The following is a 22,962-nucleotide window of genomic DNA, read 5'->3' as shown; positions in this document are numbered from 1 at the left end:
ACACCCCAGGGTGCTCAAGGAGCTGGCGAGCATCATAGCCCAGCCCCTGGCACGGATCTTCGAGAGCTCCTGGTGCTCTGGTGAAGTGCCCGAGGACTGGAAGAAGGCCAATGTGGCGCCTATCTTCAAGGAAGGGAGGAAAGTGGATCCAGCTACCTATAGGCCCATCAGCCTGACTTCTGTCCTGGGGAAGATCTTAGAAAAGTTTATCCAACCCTACCTATTAGCATACTTAAAAAAAAAAAAAGAGAAAAAAAAAGCTGCTTTAGCTCTTATGAAAAGCATAATACTGCTACAATCTGATAATATCCTTAATTATTATACCACACAACAAGGATTTACTTACGCTTCGTCAATGTTGGGATGGAAAATTTTATTCATGAATCCTGTAAAGAGATGCACATTGGTAAATATTAGAAAGAAGGCACTGAACAGGGTTTACAGAAAAGGAGGCAGGCTATTTACTTAGTGAGCCCTCATCTCAATAAAGTTCATTGGAAGCCCTGGGTTAGCTATACATAGTAATGTGACCTTTAAAATGTGCAAGTTCCATTTTGACCCAAGGGTCCTCAGCTGTTCCCTTCAAGTTCATCAAAAGCTCCTGTTTATGTTGCAATTGTATTCTGAGATTTTGCAGTCCAGTATCATCTCAAAAAGCCATTTCCCCATCAGAACCATGAAGCACATGCTCTTTGCTTCTCCAAGCTGCAAGGGGTTTTAGAACAAATACTGTAAACACAAAGACTTAAGCTCAACGTTTGCTCAAGGATTAAATTTTCTTTTTTTAAATGTTGCCTAACCAAAGGTCTTCAATAAATTTCCAATCTTAGTATTAAGTAGTATTTGCTACGCACGTAGCTACCTTTCTGCAGCACCGGGAGCCCCTAACACTTACCAACTGTTTTACAGAACAGCGACAGGACAAACTGTACCCCAGGTCTTTAGCAAGTACAGCAAGGGAAGTACTGCAGTTTCAAGACTCTGGAAGGTGTCAAGCTAAAAACCTGTTTTTGTTCAATACTTTTTTTTGTTCCGGCCTGGAAACAAGCATATTGAAAGACCCTGTGGTTTAGACAGTCACAGTATCAAACTAACCTGCAACCTCCTTATGTCCGTATCCAGCTACAGGTAAGCCATGTTCTTCAGGCAGCTGACTGAGGTTAGTTTAAACCAGTGGCTCTCAATATTTTTACACTCATGACACTCCTCAAAACACCCCTCTTACCTTCTCACTCACTTTTTGACTACAGAAAAAAAAAAAAAAAAAAAAAAAACTCAACCCAACAGAGCAATTCTGCTGCAAAGGAATCAGAAATTCTGAGCTGTTGGGGTCTGGTTTCCACACTATGGGTTTCTATTTGAAATGTCCAGGTGTGAATAGACTCACTAGGGGGGACCAGAAGGGTTTGGGGGAGACGCTGTTTCCCCTAGCGCCCGCTGGCATAACAAGAAGCAATGGACACAAGTTGATGGAGAGGAGGTATAGACTGGACATCCGCAAGAACTACTTCACAGTTAGGGCGGCTAGGAGCTGGAACCAACTTCCAAGGGAAGTGGTGCTGGCCCCTACCCTGGGGGTCTTTAAGAAGAGGCTGGATGCCTACCTGGCTGGACTCATTTGAGTCCCGTCTCTTTTTGGGGTTTTTTGTTGTTCTCCCGCCCTGGCGGGGGGTCGGGCTAGAAGATCTACTAGGTCCCTTCCGACCCTTAATCTATGAATCACCCAGAATCTTGTGCATCGTGTTTGCACATCACTGTGCAGCCCCCAATGGCACTCCTGAAAGGATTATAAGGCATGCCAGGCTGCTGTGGCACCCAGAGGGAGAATCATTGGGTTACGCTCATCCTCAAGATAAGTGCAGGTGGTACCAAAACTGCCCCAAATACCTATCTCCCCAAAAGAGACACCTCAGTCTATTTGTTTTATAATACCGGCATGTTGCATTAGGTGCTCTAAACTACAAGGATATTGAAGAACAGCAAGTCCCTGCCCCTCACAGTTTAAGTGTACCATATTCTCTAAACAGTAGCGAAAGCAAAGCTAGACTTCCACTAACTGACTGCTGGAATTAAAAACAAGATACTATAGTGAAAAAAAGAACCCCAACATTACAAAAGCCTAATAAAAGATTGCTATGGGGATACAAGGGAATTTAAAGTAATGATATCTCCCTTTCAGCTAGGAGGAATATCTGTTTGTGTATCTACTAACTTGTCACTGAACAGTTTTAGCTCTTTATATGTTCTCCATAAAAGCTGTTCTTACCTTCATTTTTATATCATTAAGGAATTGGGTTTCCATCGAAAGCTTTTTGACATTTTAACACTGCTATCTTCCAGAATTTAAAATAAAGCCTCCTTTGCTTTGTGCATTACCTCTGAGACAAGTGCCACCCTGGGAATATTACTGGCCAGGGAAATGTTCCTTGCCTTTTCTGCAATAAGGAGACGCTTGTCTGCTCTTGTCTCTAAAAAGAGAGATAGTTACCAAGGCCTTTATGTATAAAAACAGGAAGAAGATTCAAATGATATTGAAGATAGTTAAATCTGGGGCACTGGTTTTACTTCATCCCTTTAAACAGGATCCATATCTATTGTATCCTCAAAGGACAGCTAAAAATATTTTCTATTTCAGTAGAGACAAGTTTTACACTTGCAAAGTTGTAATGCAAGTCAAGACCGTGTTGGCGGTCTGAGTTCGACAAACTCAGTGCCTCTATATAACCTTATGTTTGGCTACTCTTCAGTAAAGTCACGAAATATTGATACACCATCTCCAGCCAAGAGAGGAAGTGATCTCAACTTGTGAGTGACAGAATGAATCCCAGCTGGGGTAGGAGAGTTGACATATGGAGTTAACTCTATTCCTTTCCATGCATTTAAAACATGAGTGTAGTTTAATTTTTGCTGGAATGGCTCAGAATTCACATATATACAGACAACGTGAGATTGAAATGATGCCCCAAGTCATCACAGACCAGAGACCAAGCCTGAATCGGAGGTTGCGTTGTGCCACGGACTAGACCCACAGGGAATGATGGTTCACTGTAAAAGGCTTTACCAGGTAGAGATGACAGAAGTGGGGAGAAGGATGAAGTAACAGAAATAAGATGCAGACGCACGAGCGAGCTGAGCTTCTGGAAGTACGCTCTCTATTCCTACCTCCAAGATTCAAGCCCTGCCACCCCCCAACCTGAGTTGTACTGTGGTTCTTGCCACCTCCTGCAGAAGACAACAGCATCTGCAGCTGTCACAGCATAGTCCTTTACTCCTTTCTGCTATACTCCAACATACTCAATCCTTGGCTCCACCAGAGCAGCTGGAAATGCCCTTTTGCAAGAGCGATTCCTCAGCCAAGTGTTTCTCTAACTGGAGAGTCAAACTCACTCGGCCCTCAAGGGCTGGATGTGAACTGAGGGGCTCCTTGCAGGCCAAGTTCAGACACACCAGGTCAGGGAGCCATGTGGATTAATGCAGCCACCGCTCACCCTAGTGCTGTCAAAACATATCCCCAACAGGACTCTGTACCTGGGTATTTGGCAGCAGGCCCCACACCCAAATTCGCAGCCTCTCCAAGAAGCCCTGTGGATGAAACAACACAGCTCCAAGGGTCAGAACTGGCCCACAGATCATATACCTGACACCCCTGATATGCAACATCTGCCAAGCCATTCACTTCATTATGCATGTAGATGCTTAGGCTATATTCTAAAATTGTGGAGAGCTCAAGGAAGCAAGTCTGTCTATTCAAGTATTATACACACACCGGTCATCTCGTTTATTCTTTTATGAAAACAATACTTGAGGCCTCATAGCTAGAAGACTAACCATCCCCTTCACGATGCCCTAAGGTTCAAGTTCTCCAAAGGAAATGGCTCGTCTCCTGTTCTACAAGGAGAAACACAGCATCACGCCATCATTTTTAGCTGCTTAATTCGTTACAAAGCCTCATTTGTTAATCTTTTAAGACACTGGCCAAGTCACGAGAAATTGAAGGCAACTTATTACGTACCAAACTGATCTGCAATTAAGTACAGTTCTGTCCAGCCCCTCTCCTTCCTTATGCCCCATCTGTGACTAAGACCTTCAAACCTTTGTTGTCCAATAACAAATTAGACGTTTCGGTCACCTAGCCCTGGCCTAATAGAAAAAAAATGTAGTAACATACGAAGATCAAGTTGGCCTATACTTGCAAATAGAGATCATAGTTGAAATGGGAGACCTCTGACATGACATTTGTTTAAGGGACTCTAGACCTGTAAAAACCAAAGCTCTTTCCAGCTGATTTTGAAGAACATACCTAAGTTCTTAAAAGCAAGATCTTCAATAATACAGTACAGCCTTGATCAAAATGTCACGCAGCGCTCCAAATAAGCTGATACCAAGATACTTTTCAGGGTAATACATATTAAAGGACATGACCCTGTTTTGAATAATCAAGGTTATACTGTACTGGTTATGCAAAAGGTTGAAGTCAGTCTAGTTTCTGCAAGTACACCTGTATCACAAAATTACAGCATCTTTTTTTGGACAATGCACCAGGCTACATTATAAAGCCTTATTTGTATGTACAACACTTATTATAGACATTTAGTCAGATGGCATGGTGCAAATACCGTGCTTTAGACATTTAACAACTGAAAAAAGCCAATGTTGGTTTGAAATTATAAATGGAAGCGGGATGCTATCCGAATTTCAGCTGCTTGTGCATGCAAGTCAGGCTATTTCAAGAACTGTATTCTAAGACCCTCTTTTTCCTGCTAAACAGAGAAGATCTATCCATGAAAGTGATCAGCAGAAAGTGACAACCACCTTGATACTGATGGGCTCAATGGGCATATTTAGACTGCCTCGCAAAAATACTTTGCGGTAAGATCTGAAGTAGCCATTGCTTTGGTTGATAGATCTTCAGCAGAGAAATGTATTTCTGTAGACTTCCTTTCTGCACGTAACTTAGACGGCTGCCAACTCTTCCTTGGCTGCTCCAAACAAAATAAATGTACAAATCTGTAAAGTTCCAAAAACTGGACAGGTTTTAGTGCACACTCTTGGCATCTAAACTTTGACATTTCCTCTTGGAGATTTCGGGTCTTGGCAAAGTGACAGGAAAATAGGGTCCTGGCATCTGAAGTTCAACAACAAAGAGAAGCTTGAAAATAGATTGCAAATATAGAGCCCCCCTAGTACTAATGGACCTACAAACGCTGATTTTTAACTGAAGAGAGCTATGAGTGAACATATTTTACAGACTACCTTCCAAGTCAACTAAGTTCAAGTGGACCACTGTTCACATCGATTTCTTTGTTAGGAAAAGCTTCCGACAACTGACTCCATGGACATACCCCAAAGTATGTCCTCAATCTCCATGGATAGATTTATGCTTCTGGGTACTGGGTTCCAGTTGGGTTGAAACCTTCCTGAGGAAAATGCACATACTATGTGGAGAGATGTCCAACATCTTGCCTCTCCTGTCAACTTAAAGAAGTCTGGAACAGTGTTCAGCAGCTTCTGGAGGTAAGGGCCAGCAAAATATCATGTACTTATGAATCATTTCTTTGTCTTCAGTAATCACTCACAGTCAAGGATGACTGTCTTCCCCATGGGCCCAAAGATAGCTGATGAGGCCGATCTGGGGAACAACAAACTGCTGCAACTTGGGCATGCGTTTTCATGCGGAGTGGGTGGCTCTGGATTCGATTCATTCTGCAACATGCTGTTTCTGCCGCTCCTGCTTTTCCACGTCCTGTTGTCATCATAGATTCATAGATACTAGGTTCAGAAGGGACTTCATCAGATCAAGTCCAACCCCCTGCGCTGGGCAGAAGAGTGCTGGGGGGTGCGGGGGGGTGTCAAACGATCCCAGCCAGATGCTTATCAAACAGGTTCAAAGTACTGAGACCCTTTGCAGCAGACTCTTCCTCTGTTTGAGGTAGTCCTGGATGATACTTTCCCATGAGTTGATGTCGATGTTGCGTTTTTTCAAGCTGGCCTCAAGGACATCCTTGAAGCGCCTTCTCTGCTTTTCTCTTGAGCATACACCTTGACCGAGCTCAGAGAATAAACTTGTTTCAGGAGTCTGGAGTCAGACATCCAGATGACATAGCCAGGAGAGTGAAGCTGATGTTGGTTGATCATCACCTTGTTGCTTGTGAGACTTTAACAATATTGGTGCATCCATCTTCCCACTGGATTTGAAGGACCTTTCATAGGCAGAGTTGATGATACGTCTGCGATGTCTTAAGGTGTCTCCCACATGTTGTCCGTCTCAGATCCACATAGTAAGTCCTAGCAGCAGAGCTGTACTGCTACCCAGCATGTCCACAGGGGGCAAATAGAAAAATGATCTTTAGGGAAGGTTAGCTGTGAAATAAGCAGGGGTAACTCTGACAAATAAGCAGTTACAGACCAAGCAGCAGGATGTTGTGCAGACAGCAGATGGTAATGCTTTCCATCTTGAAAAGCCATATAAGCTTTGATGGTGCCGTGACATGGCAAGTACAGGTTGCTGCTGTCATAAGCCTGCCCATTCCCCAGCTATGACTCTACAAATCCTCAATGGCAGAGCAGGAGGAAGAAGATGTTTGAATACTAACAGCTGTGAAGGTGCAGAACGAGACCTCCAACTGTTCTGACCTCCTTGCCGTTGGATTAAAAGGTCCCATCCTGTCAAGAACCGTGAACTTCTTTCCCTTTGGGGAAATGTGCAGCAGCTTCTCCATGATAAAAGTTGTCACTCAGGAGGTGCCTTCTACAAATCATTTTAAAAAAAAATGCTGTGTTTAATACTGGTAGTACTTGCTTGCTTTTAGATGCAACCTCATTAGGATATTTTTCCTTAGAAGTTGAGCAATAATATAGAAAGGGCTTCTAGGACTTGTTGCTGCTTCTAAGAGCATTTGTCCTGGTTCTCTCTGATGGGCTGGAGACCAAAGCCCTTTTTTTTGAAGACATCTTTCCTACCTGAATTGCCCTTGAAGTGTTCAAGCAGCGTGTGGAATCAGACTACCAGCTTCAAAGAATGGGCTTCCAGCATCAGGTCCTCCTATTCACCTACTCAGGCCAGGAAATTGCTTTTGGTTTTGAAAGCAGCAGGGCAGGGGGTAGAGAATCAAAGGCAGTATTGGCTGGATGCTGCTCCCTCTCCCCTCTGCTGCCTCAACGGCACAACCTGCCTACAATGCTGGCCTGTAGCAGCTGGGAACATTGTGCACCCGTCAGTATTTCCTCTTCAGGGCAGGAACTGGCTGCATTCCAGCGTGCAGCGCTTCAAAGGGCATCCCAACTGCTTATCTGGGCTCAAAGTACAGCAGAGCTCCCTGGTCAGCTGAGAGAGGTCCCAAGAAAGCTGCCTTTTCTGCAGCCTAGAACAACTGAACAAAAGCAGGGGTAGGACGGCTAGCCCTGCCGAAGAGCACGACCCGACGAAAAAGGGTGCAAAGACAACAAGTTCCAACTTTCGGCTTTGTCTCTGCTCTCCTGGCAGGGAAGCAGCCTTGTGGGATCAAACTGTGCCAGGAATAAAGCAATTCCACCGCTAAAAGGAATTTGGATTATCTCAGCAACAGCTTAGCTAGCCTGTATCCATCACTACTTTGGTTCAGCCCTGTATCTCCTTTTCTGCACGGGGAGAGACTCCTCTCACAAGCCGAGGCCAGCTCTACACATTTTAATCTCTTTCCTTACCTAGATAATCATGTCAGCAGCTTGCATTCAGTTCTTTGTGGGGTAAGAGCATGCACATAGGAAGTTAGCTCAGTGAGGGCCAATCTTTTTTGGCAGGCATGCCACAATAGCAATCCTGCACGGTCTGAGTATCACTCCGGTCCCCTTCCCCTACCGAATCTGTTATCCTGAACTCTGCTTGATCTGCACTCCCTGCCCCATCTGCAGCTGCGTTGCCTGCCTTTCTCCGGTCTGCCACATGCCACACATAGGCTGCCTGTAGCATTTGTGGCCACCCCTGGGTTAGCTGAAAACCTCGCTTTCCTTTACCTCACCACAACCTGTTCATGTACATCTCTGCCCAGAGTCTTTTTAAGAAGATCTGAGATAAATTGTCACTGTGCTGAATTGTTTCAAGTCAGAAATAGTCCCATATGCAGTGAATTACCTGAGCAGCAGCTACAAAGGAAAAAGACTTGGAATCTGGGATTTCATCTGGTGATATTTCAACTCACTTTTAGTGGAAAGGAATTGCAAGAGCGTGCGTGCTAGTGGTGGAGATCTAACTGTACGATCTCAAGGCATTTTAAAGAGTAAGTGTGAAAGATGCTGTGTAATACTAATGCTAATTCAAACTCCAGGGATAAATACCTGACTAATAGCTGTGGGATGGTGTCTATTATAGTAACATGCCGAGCGAGAGCATTTTAATACAGTACCTTGGATCCTTCTGTAACTGCACTGCAAGGCAGTAAGAGACTAGGAAAACTGAGACAGATGTTAAGTGGCCTGTCTATAGTCACAGCCAAGACTTCCCAACTCCTAGCTGTGCATTAATCATTAGTCTTTCCCCCTCTCTCCTGCAGTGGGGAAGGTGGCATTCACACATATTGCTTATGAAGCGGTGGCAGAAGGCAGATTCTAGAAAATCCAGCATCTGCAGAACGGGCACACTGGGTAATTCAATTTACCTGATTGCTTAGGTACTGAGATGACGCACAGGCTTCAGTGACCGGCACAGAAGACATTGCAAATTTGTGCCAGATTGTACTGAAAACAGTTTCCATATTTTGTCAAGTCTGTTTTCCATTCCCCGAGTACAAGAGAAGCTGTACAGCTCTATGTGTCAATACAAGAGAATAAAGGAATGGACAGAAATGACCTGAGTCTCATCTATCCCTTTACACATAGCAAAACATATTTGGAAAAACTGACACCTTCAAGTTGCTTATAGGTTAAAATAGGGACTAGCATAGACATGGAAGAGCAAATTTGTAATGAGCTGGGGTGATGAATGACTCATGAAATCCTAAGTAGCAAAATGTAAGGCAATCCAGCAAGGGGCTGGAAGTAAAAATAGCAGTTGCAGCAAAAAGAAAAATGGAGCCCAGGCTAGGAGAGATCTGGTGATCTTGTAAAGTGCGACTGAAAACTTAAGCCACTGCTACATTTTGTTCCATAAAAGGCTGCACTGGATCCCATTGCATGGCAGGCATTTCATTTTGGAAAGTGCTTTGGGGTGAGAGGTGAAATACAACCATGCAACATATTGTAGATATGTTACGCCAGCCAGAGATGTGGAAGAGAAATAAGAATCTAATGTATAAATATACAGAAGAAAAGGTGCAGGGATGTGAAATGCAAGGAAGGCTTTTGAAAGTTCATGTGCAGTTTTCTTTCAGTTTATTTCTGCAGTGTCTTGGCCTGATCTTCTTGCAGATTTAGCACTAAAATGGAAAGCTTTCAGATACTCAGACACATGTACAGAGTTCTGGGGTTCCCCTTCTTTTACCGACTTTAACTCTGCTTAACATCCAAGCAGAGCAGGAAAGACAAGCACTGGGTTTCCGTATGTGTGTGTCTGTGGCATCAAGGGAAAGAGGCCCATTAATCTCTGGTTTTAGCAGGCATATGAACAGATTTGTTGCTTTGGTATGTTCTTAATTTGTTCAAAGTACTCGCATAGGTTGGGATTGTGAAAAGTACTTTGAAATTCCCCTTTTAAAAGCAAATCGGGACTCGTAGTTGAGATGATATCTTTTATTAGACCAACAAGATTTTTGCAAAACAATTTCTTTAATTTTTTAAAAGCAGGAACAAAAAGGAGAAGCGTGTTCTCTTGAAGATATCCAATTCTAAAGAGAATAAGAGAAACAATGCCACGAGGGTGTTTGAAGTACTAAACAGTTCACCCACTGGGGAGTTGGAAGAAACCAGTGTGTACACAAGTCTGGGAGACAACGGGGGAATTTAAATGAATTCCTGACAGAACCATTAAAAGCAGCACATAGTGGTTTCAAAGGGCAACTGGACAATTTTTTCCTGGAAGACGAACAGATGTGCCCCCCTCCAGACTGAGTGGCTTAGATTTTAACTCCAGGCTCCACAATTGTGACCGAGTGAATATTTGCTTTCTCTCCACATCTGAAATCAAGATCAGAGCCAGCCTGACACATCTGCATTTAAGTTTATATTCCTGCCTTCAAAAATGAAATGCCAGTGTCTTTGAAAGAATATTCTTCTGCCATGGAAAGTTAGAGACTATTTTGAGCCTGGTAACTTCAGTGATTTATCTGACAAGCAGAAAGGTAGCAATGAATATGCAAAGTCAGAAGTAGGTGGCAGGAACCCACAGGCCAAAATAATGAAAGCTGTAAGTGCATTAGTGAGAACCTCCATTCTGATGGCATCTTTCATGAAGAAAGATCCCAGGATGCTTGATAAACTATAAATAGGAAGCACTCCTCACATTATTGGGAGAGCACTCTCTCTGGGGCAGGGCATTCTTTAACAAGGTAGAGCAATATGTTCAAAAACAAAAAGGACAGAAGAAAATGCCTTATATAACCCAAAAGCAATGGGAGGGGAGGAGAGACCCAAACTGGATAAAAACAATATATCAAGCACCACAGCTGAGCCAAAACTACTTCTACAGCTAATCACAGGATTTTCAGTGACAAAAAGGCAGGTCCTCCGTTTTAAAATCTTTTCTTGAAGACCTACCCTGCAGCAGCACAAATAAATCCAATGCCTCTAACCTAAGAAAGGGGACAGTAATTTTAGTAACATTTCGGAGGAAAACACAGAAGTGAAGTACACTCCAAACAACAGGCTCAGTCAAGTTCTTATTCAGTGCCCTGCTGGGATAAAAGCCGATTGGAAAGGGTTCATCAGGGCCCACTTTTCATACAAGGAAGACTAACTGCCGTTCATCAAGAGCAGAGTTTTGGAACTTCAATACCTTTTAGGAAGCCACCACATTTCTTGAATGGACTTTTCTCTTCCCTTTTTTGCAAAGTTCACATTAAGAGTTTTTAAATGGACTGATATATTTCAGTACAGCGCACCAAAGACACAGGGAAGTGGCAAAAGCAGCACTGTTGTCTGAACATCTCTGTATGCGAGATGTCATTTGTTAGAGATAAGGGTTACAACTTTATGAGCCAGCGACTTTGGCTGCCTATTTAAACTCTGCATGCATGTGCAACCAGTGTGGTGGGATCTACATTTTTCATGCAAAGAAAGCTTCTCCTGCCTCTTGGAAAGAGCTGTCCCTAGAACTGGACAACAGAGCTCTCTCGCTGAAGTCATCTTTCCCCTTTTCCTTCTGTTACGGATCAATAAAATTAGACCAAACCAGGACTCCTTCCAGGTGAGCCACAGTCTTTCGCTGTCCAGAATCAGAGCTGCCTTACTCAGAGGTGGCAGGGGTGAGTGGTGTCAATGAACTGTGTGCTCCAAGGAAACCAGAATGAACAGCAACAGCCACCAGCTGCAACAGGGCAGTGCATCATTGCAGGATTTTCTCCATCTCAGTCCCATCAGGGAGCAGGGACCTGCAGTGAAAGCACTTCTATACAGAGCACTTAACACCTCACTGGGCCACACTCCCTCTGGTTTGATCTCCTGCCCCTCTTGCCTGCTCACCAGGCCAGTTGGGCAGAAGCCGAGGGTGTTCTGTGCAATGCCTAGCCCAAGGCTTGGTGGTAAGCACACTAAGAGACAGGTTTAAACACCCTTGGGAGGGAACGGGGTGACAGCTTAAGCCTGGATCAAGTTCCCCAACTGCTAACCTACTGAGCTAAAAGGTTCTTCCTGCAGTCACTAGTTATGATTTTTCTGTGACCAACATTTTGGAGATTTGCAGAAGGTTCACATGCCTACCTAGGGGAAGTAAAACTCCTGCAAAGGACAACCAGAGTGGATCCCTACTGAGTCTATCCTCAAGACGGCAAAAAAACCCAAGGCATATACCCGTGAGCAGGATCTAAAATCTGAGTACATGTCCCCACATGCCAATTGCGTAGCCAACTTTAGCTGCATACAGGCTATGTACCTGTCTGAATGGGAGCTGGATTTGGGCCACAGACCCTCTACTACAAGGATCAAGTGAAAGGAACACTAGGAAGGAAGAAGAGAGCTTTATAGGGGGTACGTGAGTGCAAGTCTCCTTTGAAGGCTGACTAAAATGACACAGACATCAAAACAGAGCCCAATGGAGCTACAACCAAGTTCTGCATCGCAAGCAGAACTAAACACCCCCCAGGAGCAAACCGTGTCCTGGGCAGTCCCAGTGCTTTCACTGGACCGCGGCGAACAATTCCTGGAAGAGACCCTGGCTTGGTCCGCGTTGCGTAGACTCAGCATGGTTAACAGGAATAACGTGTGCCCTTGCTGCCAAGTCAGCAGCCGCAACTCCCAGCATGGGAAACAGCAGATCAGGTGAAAGGAAAAGTACAACTGCACTTTGACAAAAGGTTTAAAAGCCAAAAAGTGTGTTCGCTAGGTCAAGCAGGGGTTAGATGCTTTCTGAAGTTAGTCCACAGCCAACTCCACATTCGCACTAAAGATTACAGCACAGAAATAATGGTTCTTGTGAATTTATTCTCATCTCCTAACACCCAGAAGCACTTCGCACTTCTTGGATACACAGGCTCCAACACAAAGGTCTTACAATTTAAAATTTCAGATCCAGCACTGTAGAGCGCAAAAGGAAGTAGTAAGGTTGCAGGAATGAGATCAGTTCAGATATGCATGCATCTTGGTCACCCAGTTAGGATTTTTATATAAATCACACACACTGCATATGCAGCTTCATCATCCCCAAAGGGAATAGTTAGCACAAGAGATGAGAGATTTGTTCTCACAAGAGACAAAGATTTTAAAAATAGAAAGAAGGCTCAGTGTCAGAGTCTATTTTAAGTAATCAATGAACGCGCGACAATTTAGAACCAGGAGGCTGGTATTGGAAGGGACCCATCTAGTCCAACCCACTTAGTCAAGTTTCCATGCCAGTTTTCCTCAAGATATTTTCTTGGGGTTTTAGATGGATGGAAGAGTTTAAGATAATTTCAGTTGACTGAACTACAAATACTTTTCAACTGGAAGCTGCCATTGTCACTCTACTTATTTCATACCTCAAGAAAATGGTGGGGAAACCCAATCATGCAGTTGAATTTGCTGTGTTTTTTTTCTTTCAAGAAAGGCTGAAAATTCTGTGTTCAAGTTAGCCCAAACTATCAGAGAATATGGTGGAGGACAGTGAAGTCTGGCTGCTACTATTCAAAAACTAAGAGACATGATATGGATGTGTCCTACCATGAAAACTTTTGCTTACCATGCTCTTTACTGATTCAGTACGGACAGGTGAATTACTATTTCAGCCACCCACCACCACAGTTGCATCAGCTGATCGTTATTCTGATTATATAAGCAGAGACCTACATTCTTTCACGGCATACAAGAACGTAAATGGAAGGTGATGCAGGTTCCATCTTCTCCATTTTTAGTTTCCTTTCATGACACTGAAGAGATTTTTAAACAGCTTACTTCAAACACAAGGTCAATCCAAACACGAACATTACAGTAATAAAGCGCACAGACCCCAGTGCATGTTAATGAATAATTCAGTCGAGGTAGACATGTGCATTGCACTCTCCTCATTCACTATAGTATCTTGAGCACTTAAAAAAAAAAACAAAAAAAAACCCAGAAAACCCACCAATCATTCCAGTCCCCTCCTAGGTGGTGAAGTACCTGCATCTTGACAAATGGGAAAACTGACAGCTTAAATTTGCTCATGGTCATGGAGGGAAACTTTGGAGCTGGATCAGGAACTGAACCCATAAATTCAACTCCTAATCCAGTATTTTAAACAGCAAATTCATTCTCCCTATAGGCTTTATAAATATTCTGTATAGAAAGCTCAAATACACAGGAGATCTCTGCTTTCCTGCCAAGCGGTTTTAAAAAAAAAAAAACCACCAAAAAAAAAAAACAACAAAGCCAAAAATCCCACCAACCTTATTTTGGGAATTCTTGGTAGAATTAAATTTATGAATGCAAAATGGCATTAGACAAACAAGAAAGACAGAGTGGAAGTGTGGATTGGTTACCTATAGATGGGGATTTGAATGGGTATTTATCAGGAAGGTCCACTCTAACTTTCCACACTCCACCTTCATATGGTGCTGCAATGAGACAAAAAAAATGTGGGAATTAGACATACTGCAGAGCTCTGGCTAGAGGAAAAATGCAATGGCATTTAGCAACACAAGACCTTGGAAAAAAAGGATTTGGAACAAGACCCCATGTCAAGCCTCCTCTGAGGCACAACTTTGATAGGAAGACCTACAGTAAAGGCCTTCCCAGAGTAGTGAGGGGCTACATCCTTTACAAAGACAACAGAATTTAAATACAGCCTTTGCTTTCATCCCAAGGACCCACAAGTCCTATTCAAATGATAGTTTTGAATAATCTACTTACCTTCAGAGGCATTACTAAACTCAGACATGTTAGAAACCCAGCAAGGGATCCAATCTTTTGCAATAATCCATCTCCGTCTTCAACATGGCTTACAAATGCTCCACAACATTCGGCAGAAGATGCAAAGCTCAGAGGCCCCGAGTTGGGGGTGCTGAGCACCAAGGGGAATGTCACTGAGGACCTCAGACTTAGCCTGCAAAAGGCAGAGCTGCAACTTTTGCACAGCAGCCACTCCCAACCTGCATCCAGCTATGAGTAGCCACATTCATCCAGGGTTAGTGTCTGAAATTCGGTTCCTCCCCCACCTTCCCTCACTATCCATGGGGAGGAGGGGGATGACAGACTGAGGACAAAATGCAACCTAAAACACAATGACAGCTGCTGACACCTTGCCCCAGTTTCCACATTTCTCAGCTACTCCCAGTCTCTAGACAGGAATAAGGGATGTGGTAGTTGGTCATCCACTTCCGTTTCTCCCGAAGCCATCATAAAGCATTAGCTTGTGACGCTGGGTTCATGGAAGGCACAACATATACTTACTTCCTTGTGGTCCATAAAACTTCACTACAAATTCATTGAGTCCTCCTAGGATTGTGACTTCATGTTTGCTCTCAATACTGAATATATTAAGTAAAGGAAAACGTTACATGTAGGAAACAGAACACATGTTGACTTAGTCACAACCCTCCTTAGAAGCTTGGCAAGGCAAGCAGTCTAATGTTCAACATGACGAACGTCTTACACATGAAACTTAATAACCTGGAACTGTAATCTGAACAATTCAAGTCATTAGCCTTTGACAGAAGTCAATTATATAAACATTGGGAGGGACTGTTTCCCCACCCCCAACTTCCACGGGTAAAGCAGCCTTTTCATACTGCCCCAATACTAAACGTGGAGTAAACTCTATAAGGCTCTGATAAGAGCAAAGAAATCTGTGCCAGCAACTTCTACAAACCCAAAGCTACAGTAAGCACACTCGGTTCCTCCTCAGCACCGCCCGAGTGACTGGTATGCAGCCGAGTAGGGGGAATTAAAAATTCAGAAACGCATCTGAGCTACCACTGAAAAGATTAAAGCTTTACTGCCCCTACGAGTCACTGAGCCAAGAGGACATCACCGAGGCGAGGATTCAGAGATACCTCTCCCCCTTCTATAGCACTGGGCACCTTCCACGAGAACAGCAAGACCAGGACTTCTCTCTTCCCAGCTGCAGTTTTGCTGATGCTCATATTAAGTGTTGGTACGCATGCTCAGATTTGAGAAGCAAAACCACTTTTAAAGTCCTCCTCGATGACAAATGTATGTTCTGATGTATTCGATTCTACTTGGCCGCCTTCAGCGCTCTGCTGTCAGATGGCTTCCCACTGACAGAATGCAAAATTATGGCAATTTAATGTTAATTTGACTTGCAAGACCAAAAGCAGAGAGAGCTTTTAGGGAGGCAGAGGGAATGATTACAGTGCACTGTTACAACAGAAGAGCACAACTATATTTTTAAACATGTTACGTTAATTAAAAATCAAAGCATCCACTGTTTTGGGAAGAAGAGACTACAATGCTGAAAGACAGGCAGCCCTGAATGGTCTACCTTATTGTCAGTGAATGAACAGGGGGCCTCCAAGTCGGCTGAAGTATTCCAATACAAGCCAGGATTAATGGATTGTGAATAATACCCTACAGCAATTGCCTTTCATCAATAATTTTAGTAATACATGAGTTAGGTTGCAGGTATTGTGAGAATTAATCATTAGGAAACCAAAGTTTTCCTCCTATACGAACTTCTGCATGTGATTTCACCTACATACCTTCAGACTGCCACCATTTTAGAAGTGGGAAAATCAACACTGCATAATACTTTGAAAGCCTCCAATGAGCGAAGGCAGGCAATATCAGGTCATCACTACAGAGATGAAATATCCTTCAGGAAATAGGGAATACACAATGTAGAGAATGAGCTTTTGTCTTTACAAGCAAGGCTGTCCATCAAGAGCTCCTGACACTACCAGTGCCCACGCTAGATTTTTCCAAGAAGGCTTTCTACTCAGCAGTGTGTTTAAATACAAAGGACTAATGCTAGCACCTTTTCATCTTCCAAGCGCTGTGCAAACAATCCTCTGTGCACTCCTGTGAGATAAGTGTGCGTACATTACTGATGGGTTAAAAAACAGGTTAGGTAACTTTCCAGCAGCTGCTAAGCAAAGGAGACAAGAAGGAATCCCTAGCTCCTACTTCAGTGCTCTTTCCAACAGCCTGCACCATCTCTCAAGTGCGTTTACTGCAGAATAGTCACCCTCCATGGCAAAAGTATTGCGTTAGCAATGGATCTGGTCACAATGAGAATTCAGCTTCTAAATGGATTATTAGGGCAACAAGCAAACAAGGTATTCCAAAGATTTGGCCAGAGTGGCAAGCAAAATTTGCAAAGCCCTGGAAAATAATTCCTATGAACTCCTATTAGATTCCTATTAACTTGTTTCAGAACTGACATTCTGGAACACTCTACATCTCATCTTTGTACATCGCATCTTTAAATTGCATGGGCACATAAAAGATATTCATGTGTACTTAAATCCAATGGGAAGGGCGTGCACATGCACACATAGAAATGTTGATTAAATACATACGAATATATCAGTTTTGTTTAAACACAAATTAACATGGCCTTGTTTCATTTTACTTGAAAAATGTCAAGCTCTCCTAGCAAAATACTATAGGGATCTGTTCAGTGCCCTTATCTTTATAAAGTAATTTCTGGCTTATGTACATGTATAGCAGGGGATGCAGACTCCTACCACCATCCTTTCTGGGGGAGAAGGTGCGGGGGAATCCCTGCCAACAAGCAACTCAACTGTACACTTAAAGGCAAGTTTCACAGAGCTCCCTTCCACAGATCAGGCCCTTACATAAACCTGACATATAGCATGAAGCACGAGTCAAATATTCATATTAAGACTATATTAAAATGTTTGTATTCAGCTTCACGGGAAAGTTTAACAACAAACTGCTCTAGTAAAAATGAATCAAAAGCCACTTAACAAAAACAGTTCAATTGTGATTCTAAGAACAAAAAAAGTTATTTAAAGCAGCTGATTCCTGTCTCACATGTTTTATAAGTTCAATGGCCATAACCTAAACACAAAGTCTGAAATGCAGGTTATACAGTCTTGTTTCCAACAAGCTATTGGTTAGCAAAGTTATATAGTGCAGTATTTTATTACCGTGTCTGCTTGGCAAGTGGTGTACCACAGGTAGATCTTGCTGCAAGAAACAGCAATGTGAACACAATTTGGACAAAAGGCACTTGTTTGCTTGCTTTGTTTCTGCACAGGCTTTCAAAACTGCCCATGTCTTAAGAAGGACAAGGGGCTAAACAAAAATATTTGCACAAACAGGTGGAAAAGTACCAAGATGAAACTTCAGGGCTCAAAAAGCTCAATGGAAATGTGTTACAATACCCAAGGCCTTCAGTACCATTAATGCATCCAGAAATTTTGTTGGAATCTGGCTATAAGGATGAGCAGACACTAGGCAAATCCACACTTCAGCAAGGCCCTGGGAGACTTGCATAAAAAAAAAAAACAAAACAATCTGCTCCTTTCCTTTCTGCTCTAGCATTTTTCTTCTTTAGGTTATGGAGATGTCCAAAGATTTCAGCCATGTTTCCCCACCAGTTAAACTCTTGTCATCTGTGAGTCTGCACCAAGACTCCCCAGGGCATGCTTGAGTGTCTTAAGCTTCTCTTGACTCTTGCTTTCCACCTCCAAAGGGGTTCAGAAGTCCTCCTTTAAAAACAAACATTTCCAGAGAGGTTTCTCAGAAAGACAGGGAATATTCTAAGCAAACCCAAATCCCTGGATGACTGTGACCTAGCAGAAAGACCTCAAAGCTAATTCCTACTGCAAGAAATCATCATTATTTGCTGTCAAAGGGAAGCCACAAGTCACCTCCTCATGCGGCCCTGAATCCCTAGGGAGAAAAATCTTATTTAATTAAATAAGTGCTCAGAAAGACCAGAAGGACTGTACAAGACAGCTGCCCAACAGACAGGACCATCGCAGAGGAGGAAAAAACCCCCCAAAAACCAACCTCAATGGTAACTAAAAACAACAGATCTGAGGAGTGAAGAATTCAGGCTGTGAACCAACTATTTGCTCAGAAAGATTTTTTCCATAAGGCATACAAAGGCCTTGAAAACCAAGTCCCAAATGAGAATATAAATTTTAAAGGCCCCCAAGAAGCGACCAGCTGTCTCCAATACAAGAGCATGCTGCCACTTCGAGGATTTTTAGGATTTAAACAAGCCAGCCGGACAGGGTAAGGTCCGAACTGGCGTAGCATTGCAAAAGCCAGCGTAAGTGCGGTTCTCGTACCCAGAGCTGGGTCCCTCTGCAGGCCTCGGTCACCTTATTTTCAAGGAAACTGAAACCAGTTTTGATCCTTAGAGGATTCAACAGCTCAGCTTGCAGAAAGAGGCTCCTAGAATTGAATTAACTGTGATCCAATCTAAAAGATCTCCCTTCACTGGCAGATATGGGATCCAAGGATGCTTTCCCACACGGTCCAACAGGTTCTGATTAATTCGCCATTAACTGCGTCTGCGGCAGAGGTGTAAATCAGAATGCTCCAGCACGCCACAGCTTCTCATGTATTCAGCGTCCTGCCATTTCAAAGTGGCAGTGGAGTTGCTTTAACTAATGCTTGTCGAACGATGAACCCCCACCATCGTTTTGAAATCCAGGGCACTGAAAACAAGAGACACTGCGAGCGTTTTAATTAGAGTGGCTCTCAGGAGCTGCTCTGATTAAAACGCCCCCGCCCCCAGCCTGCACACATATAAGTGACCTAGGATAATAAAAATTCAAGAATTTCCAAATCTCCTGATACTACCAATTTGATATACAGTATCTCTTACAGCCAAGAAAGGTTCATTTCCACAAGTCAAAGCTTTCTCTGTAGAGTCTGCAGAACTATTTTAATCACCCATGAGCAGAGAGAGGTAATTAGTTGTTAGCCTGAAATCAGGCACAAGGCAGGGCAGACATGCACTTTGCAGACTAACTGTATCAGAGATGCGTAAGCTTTCACGAGCCTTCACTTGGTCAGATGCTATGAAAAAGATATGCACAGAGCAGTCTATCAAACAGAGAGACTGACTGGACTATAAGAAAAAGGGAGTGGGAGGACAGGAAGGAGGTAATGCTGGGAGAGGCAAACAAACAGTCAACCCACAGGGACAAAGATATCAGCACTAGTGTAAATCTGCCCAGACGGTTCTCCCATGAGCGCCTCTCACCTGAACACTTCACGTAAGTAGCCTTAGCACTTGAAATGGACATTTCATAGGGCACGATTACCAACTCTTCATCATGGATCCCTGATCTAGGTCCAACAGAGTAGAGAAGCCCTTTTACAACTAAGAATAAATGTTATGGATTTAATCCAGAGGTTCGCAGCCTCTTTAGAGTCAGGTCGCTGCTCCACAAATTTTTTTGAACGTGGTGGCATCCCTGGTTGAGACCCACTGGTGGTGCTGCCTCAGCTTACCTTAGTGGTTCTCAGCTGGGTGCAACTGCTAGCAGGTAAAACTGCCCCAAGCATCTGCTGCACAGCCAGGCTGGGAAGGGCTGCAGCAGGCACATGCCCTCCTGCCTCAATAAGGTCCTCCAATGATCCTAAAACAGGCAGTGGAGCCAGCCCTTTCTTGGTCTGACCCTGCATTGTGTCTCTTGAAAAAAGATGCAGGAGGTAGGTGGAAGAGCATGGGGAGGTGAAGGGGCAAGGAGTGCACACGCGCCATAGCCCTTCCTGGTGTGCAAGGCATTTTTACCTGGTTGCTGCCATAGTGGTGTACCCACACCACTGCATCCCAGTTGAGACTAAATCACTGGAGTGGAGTCTCCTAAATCCTAATGCTACTAGAGGAGATGTCTCAGACCACTGGAAAGAGGAATAAGGAATGGTTAAGGGATAAAGGCTCCAATGCCTCTCACTCCAAGGGGAGGTGTCTATGGATTACACAAGTCTAAAAACTTCCTTGGCTTTTGTAGTAGTGCACAAGATTCCTACAGCATAGATCTGCAATGGCAGATATAAGATAAAGAAGTCTCATATTTCACCAAGTAACCAGCGTGCAACATGTCAGACGGTTTAAGGCTGAAAAATAAAACCATTTTACTTCTAGTACAACAGAAGACCCTTTTGCTTTTGCTAGCTCCAACGTCTTGTCATGCAAGTGTAACATTGTGACTTCACGTCAAGTTTAGTTAGTAAAAAGTCAGCAGAAAAATGATAAAACCTGGATGCCATTCAGGTTTCTGGCTGTAACAGATAAGAGTTTTAGAAGAAGTTTCAGATTGAGGCAGCAGAAAGTTAGGAAAACACTTTAGAAACCTAAATACAGTTCATTTTTGTTCAAGACTAGAAGAGAGTTTATGGAAAATTAAATGTCTTACTTGACAAGTTTACTTGAGAATTAATCGACGATCTGGAAAACAAGTTGATGCAGAAATATTAACAAGGAAGAGGCTGCTAAAGAGAGTGACAGGAGGGTTAAAACTGGTCACAAGCCACCTTTACAGCAAATAAGATAATGCCATAAACGCCACAACTAACTGAGTAGCATAATGACTGCAGCAGCAGCCACCAAGGGTCTCTATCAGGATTGAGGATGTATTTTTTTTTGGAGTTAAGAGTTAGGTTGGAAAAAAGAAGTTTGTACTTCTGCAAAAACTGGAGATTTGAAATATCTTTCTATTCTGCACTGAGACAAACCCAAGACCTCCCAAAGATTTTGGAGGACCCCTCCACCCCCCAGCCTCACCAAACAAGATAATCCTTACTGGCCCAGTAACCGATAGGCTGGTAGTTAAGCGCTCACCTTGAAGACACGACAGGTCAGAGTTCTCACTCTGCGCTAACCACTGGGTTAATTTTTTTTTCTAGCCCAGGGCAGATCTCAAATCTTCCCCATTTGTACCATTTAGACAAACTGAGCGTTTGAGGTAGTAACTTCACAATGCAGAAACTTCTTCAAAACTATACAAGTCCAAATGAGGGTTGCAGGGGTTTTCTGCTACCCAGCCTTATGCCTCTCGGGCACACGAATATCCTCTCTCTATCCACATGCTTTCAAGCCATGGTTTGCAGTAGCCGTTCCAGAAGAGCGAGGTGGAAGATCGTATGGGAAACGATTCTGAACACCAGTAACAAAACGCCACAATGCCTGCTTTTCAGAGATGACATGAAGGTGTCCTCTCAGCAAGCAAGTAGCAGAGATTCTCTCTCTTCGGAAATAGCCAGCATCACATTACCTTCACGTTCAATGGAGGGTGATACTTTAAAATAGGATAAGTGTTTACGTGGCACTAGTTTCCAAGAGCTTCCAATAGACTACGCATTATAAGAGGCCATGTATGTCACAAAAAGCCAGATGCACTGGCTGTTTGTGCAGCAGGAAACAGCCTGCAGTCCACTCACACCTCTTCTGATGTCATTAGGCATCTGCTTGTAGCCTTGAAACACTGTTACCACTCATACCAGAAGCAAAACTATATTTATTTGCAAAGATGAGATTTTTTTTGTTTTCTTTTGAGAAACAGAATACAACCCACCCCTCCCACCTCAAAAACCATTTACTTGTTTTTAAACTTGTACATCTCAGTGGCAGAATCCTTGCCTGCCGTGTACGAGACCAGGGTTTGATTCCCGGACGTGTATATAACTACAGCCATCAAGGCACCCAATGTCTGCTCTCGGTCTGGCCTTCGGATATTGTCTCAATGGTCTAAAGGGGAAGGTCTGGGCAGCCTTCACTCCCTCACACTCCTGTGTAGGCATACACAAAGAGCCTGGTGACCTCTCATGCATACACCACGACCTAGAAGGATCGATGGTTGCCTACTGCTAAATCTTAGGAATAGCAATTCTTAACTTCCAGGACTACAAATCCCTTTCCGATTCACATTTCACTCCCAGGATGTGTCAGGCTCCAGCTAGGAGTGTCCCAGTTAAAAAAAAGCAAGAGAAAAAAAGCTAAAAATATAGTCATAACTTGAGCTTCTAACCACACAATATTCTTTCATATCCTACATAGCATCAATGATGTAAAAGTACCTTTTTGCTTACTTTCACTAGTTACCTTCAAGTTTCTGTTCAAGACAAGCTTTATGCTAAAAGCCTAAGACATGAAAGATTCTTGATTTTCCCCTAAATCTCATGATTTTTAATTACCACAGGCCATCCCTTCCAGTGCTGGGCATTTTGTTTGCAGAACCCAATTGAGGAGTTTTCTAGCAAAAATTTGCCAAACATTTGCCAATACTCTGAACCGCCACCATGTAAGCCCTTTGCTAGACACCCAGCAATCAAAAGAGAAGGCTGAGGGGGGATCTTGTGGCCTGTTATAAACTGGTTAGGGGGGAATCAGCAGGCGCTGGGGGAGTCCCTGTTCCCCCGAGCGCCGCAAGGAGTGACCAGGAACAACGGTCACAAGCTGGCGGAGGGGAGGTTTAAGTTGGACATCAGGAGGCGCTA

At 43.5% G+C, this 22,962-nt stretch overlaps 1 protein-coding gene across 2 annotated transcripts in view; it reads right to left on the bottom strand.

The window, feature by feature from the left end:
- Positions 1–22,962, bottom strand: part of UBE2H (ubiquitin conjugating enzyme E2 H) — a 67,642-nt gene that overhangs the window by 21,244 nt on the left and 23,436 nt on the right. Inside the window, exons 1-2 of one of the 2 annotated variants that reach the window (XM_019509671.1) lie at positions 14,968–15,932; positions 347–386 (exon numbers count right to left, since the gene is read on the bottom strand). In XM_019509671.1, coding sequence (XP_019365216.1) covers positions 347–381 — 35 coding nt within the window. In that variant the 5' untranslated portion in view covers positions 382–386; positions 14,968–15,932. Of the gene's footprint in view, positions 1–346; positions 387–14,967; positions 15,933–22,962 lie in introns of those variants that run through there. The other variant, XM_019509673.1, reaches the window with a different exon arrangement.

Source organism: Gavialis gangeticus, unplaced genomic scaffold (assembly GCF_001723915.1).
Source record: "Gavialis gangeticus isolate Ggan-Ray unplaced genomic scaffold, GavGan_comp1, whole genome shotgun sequence".
Taxonomy (NCBI): domain Eukaryota; kingdom Metazoa; phylum Chordata; order Crocodylia; family Gavialidae; genus Gavialis; species Gavialis gangeticus.
Note: the sequence above shows the minus strand (reverse complement) of the source record. Positions and strands in the feature narration are given on the sequence as shown.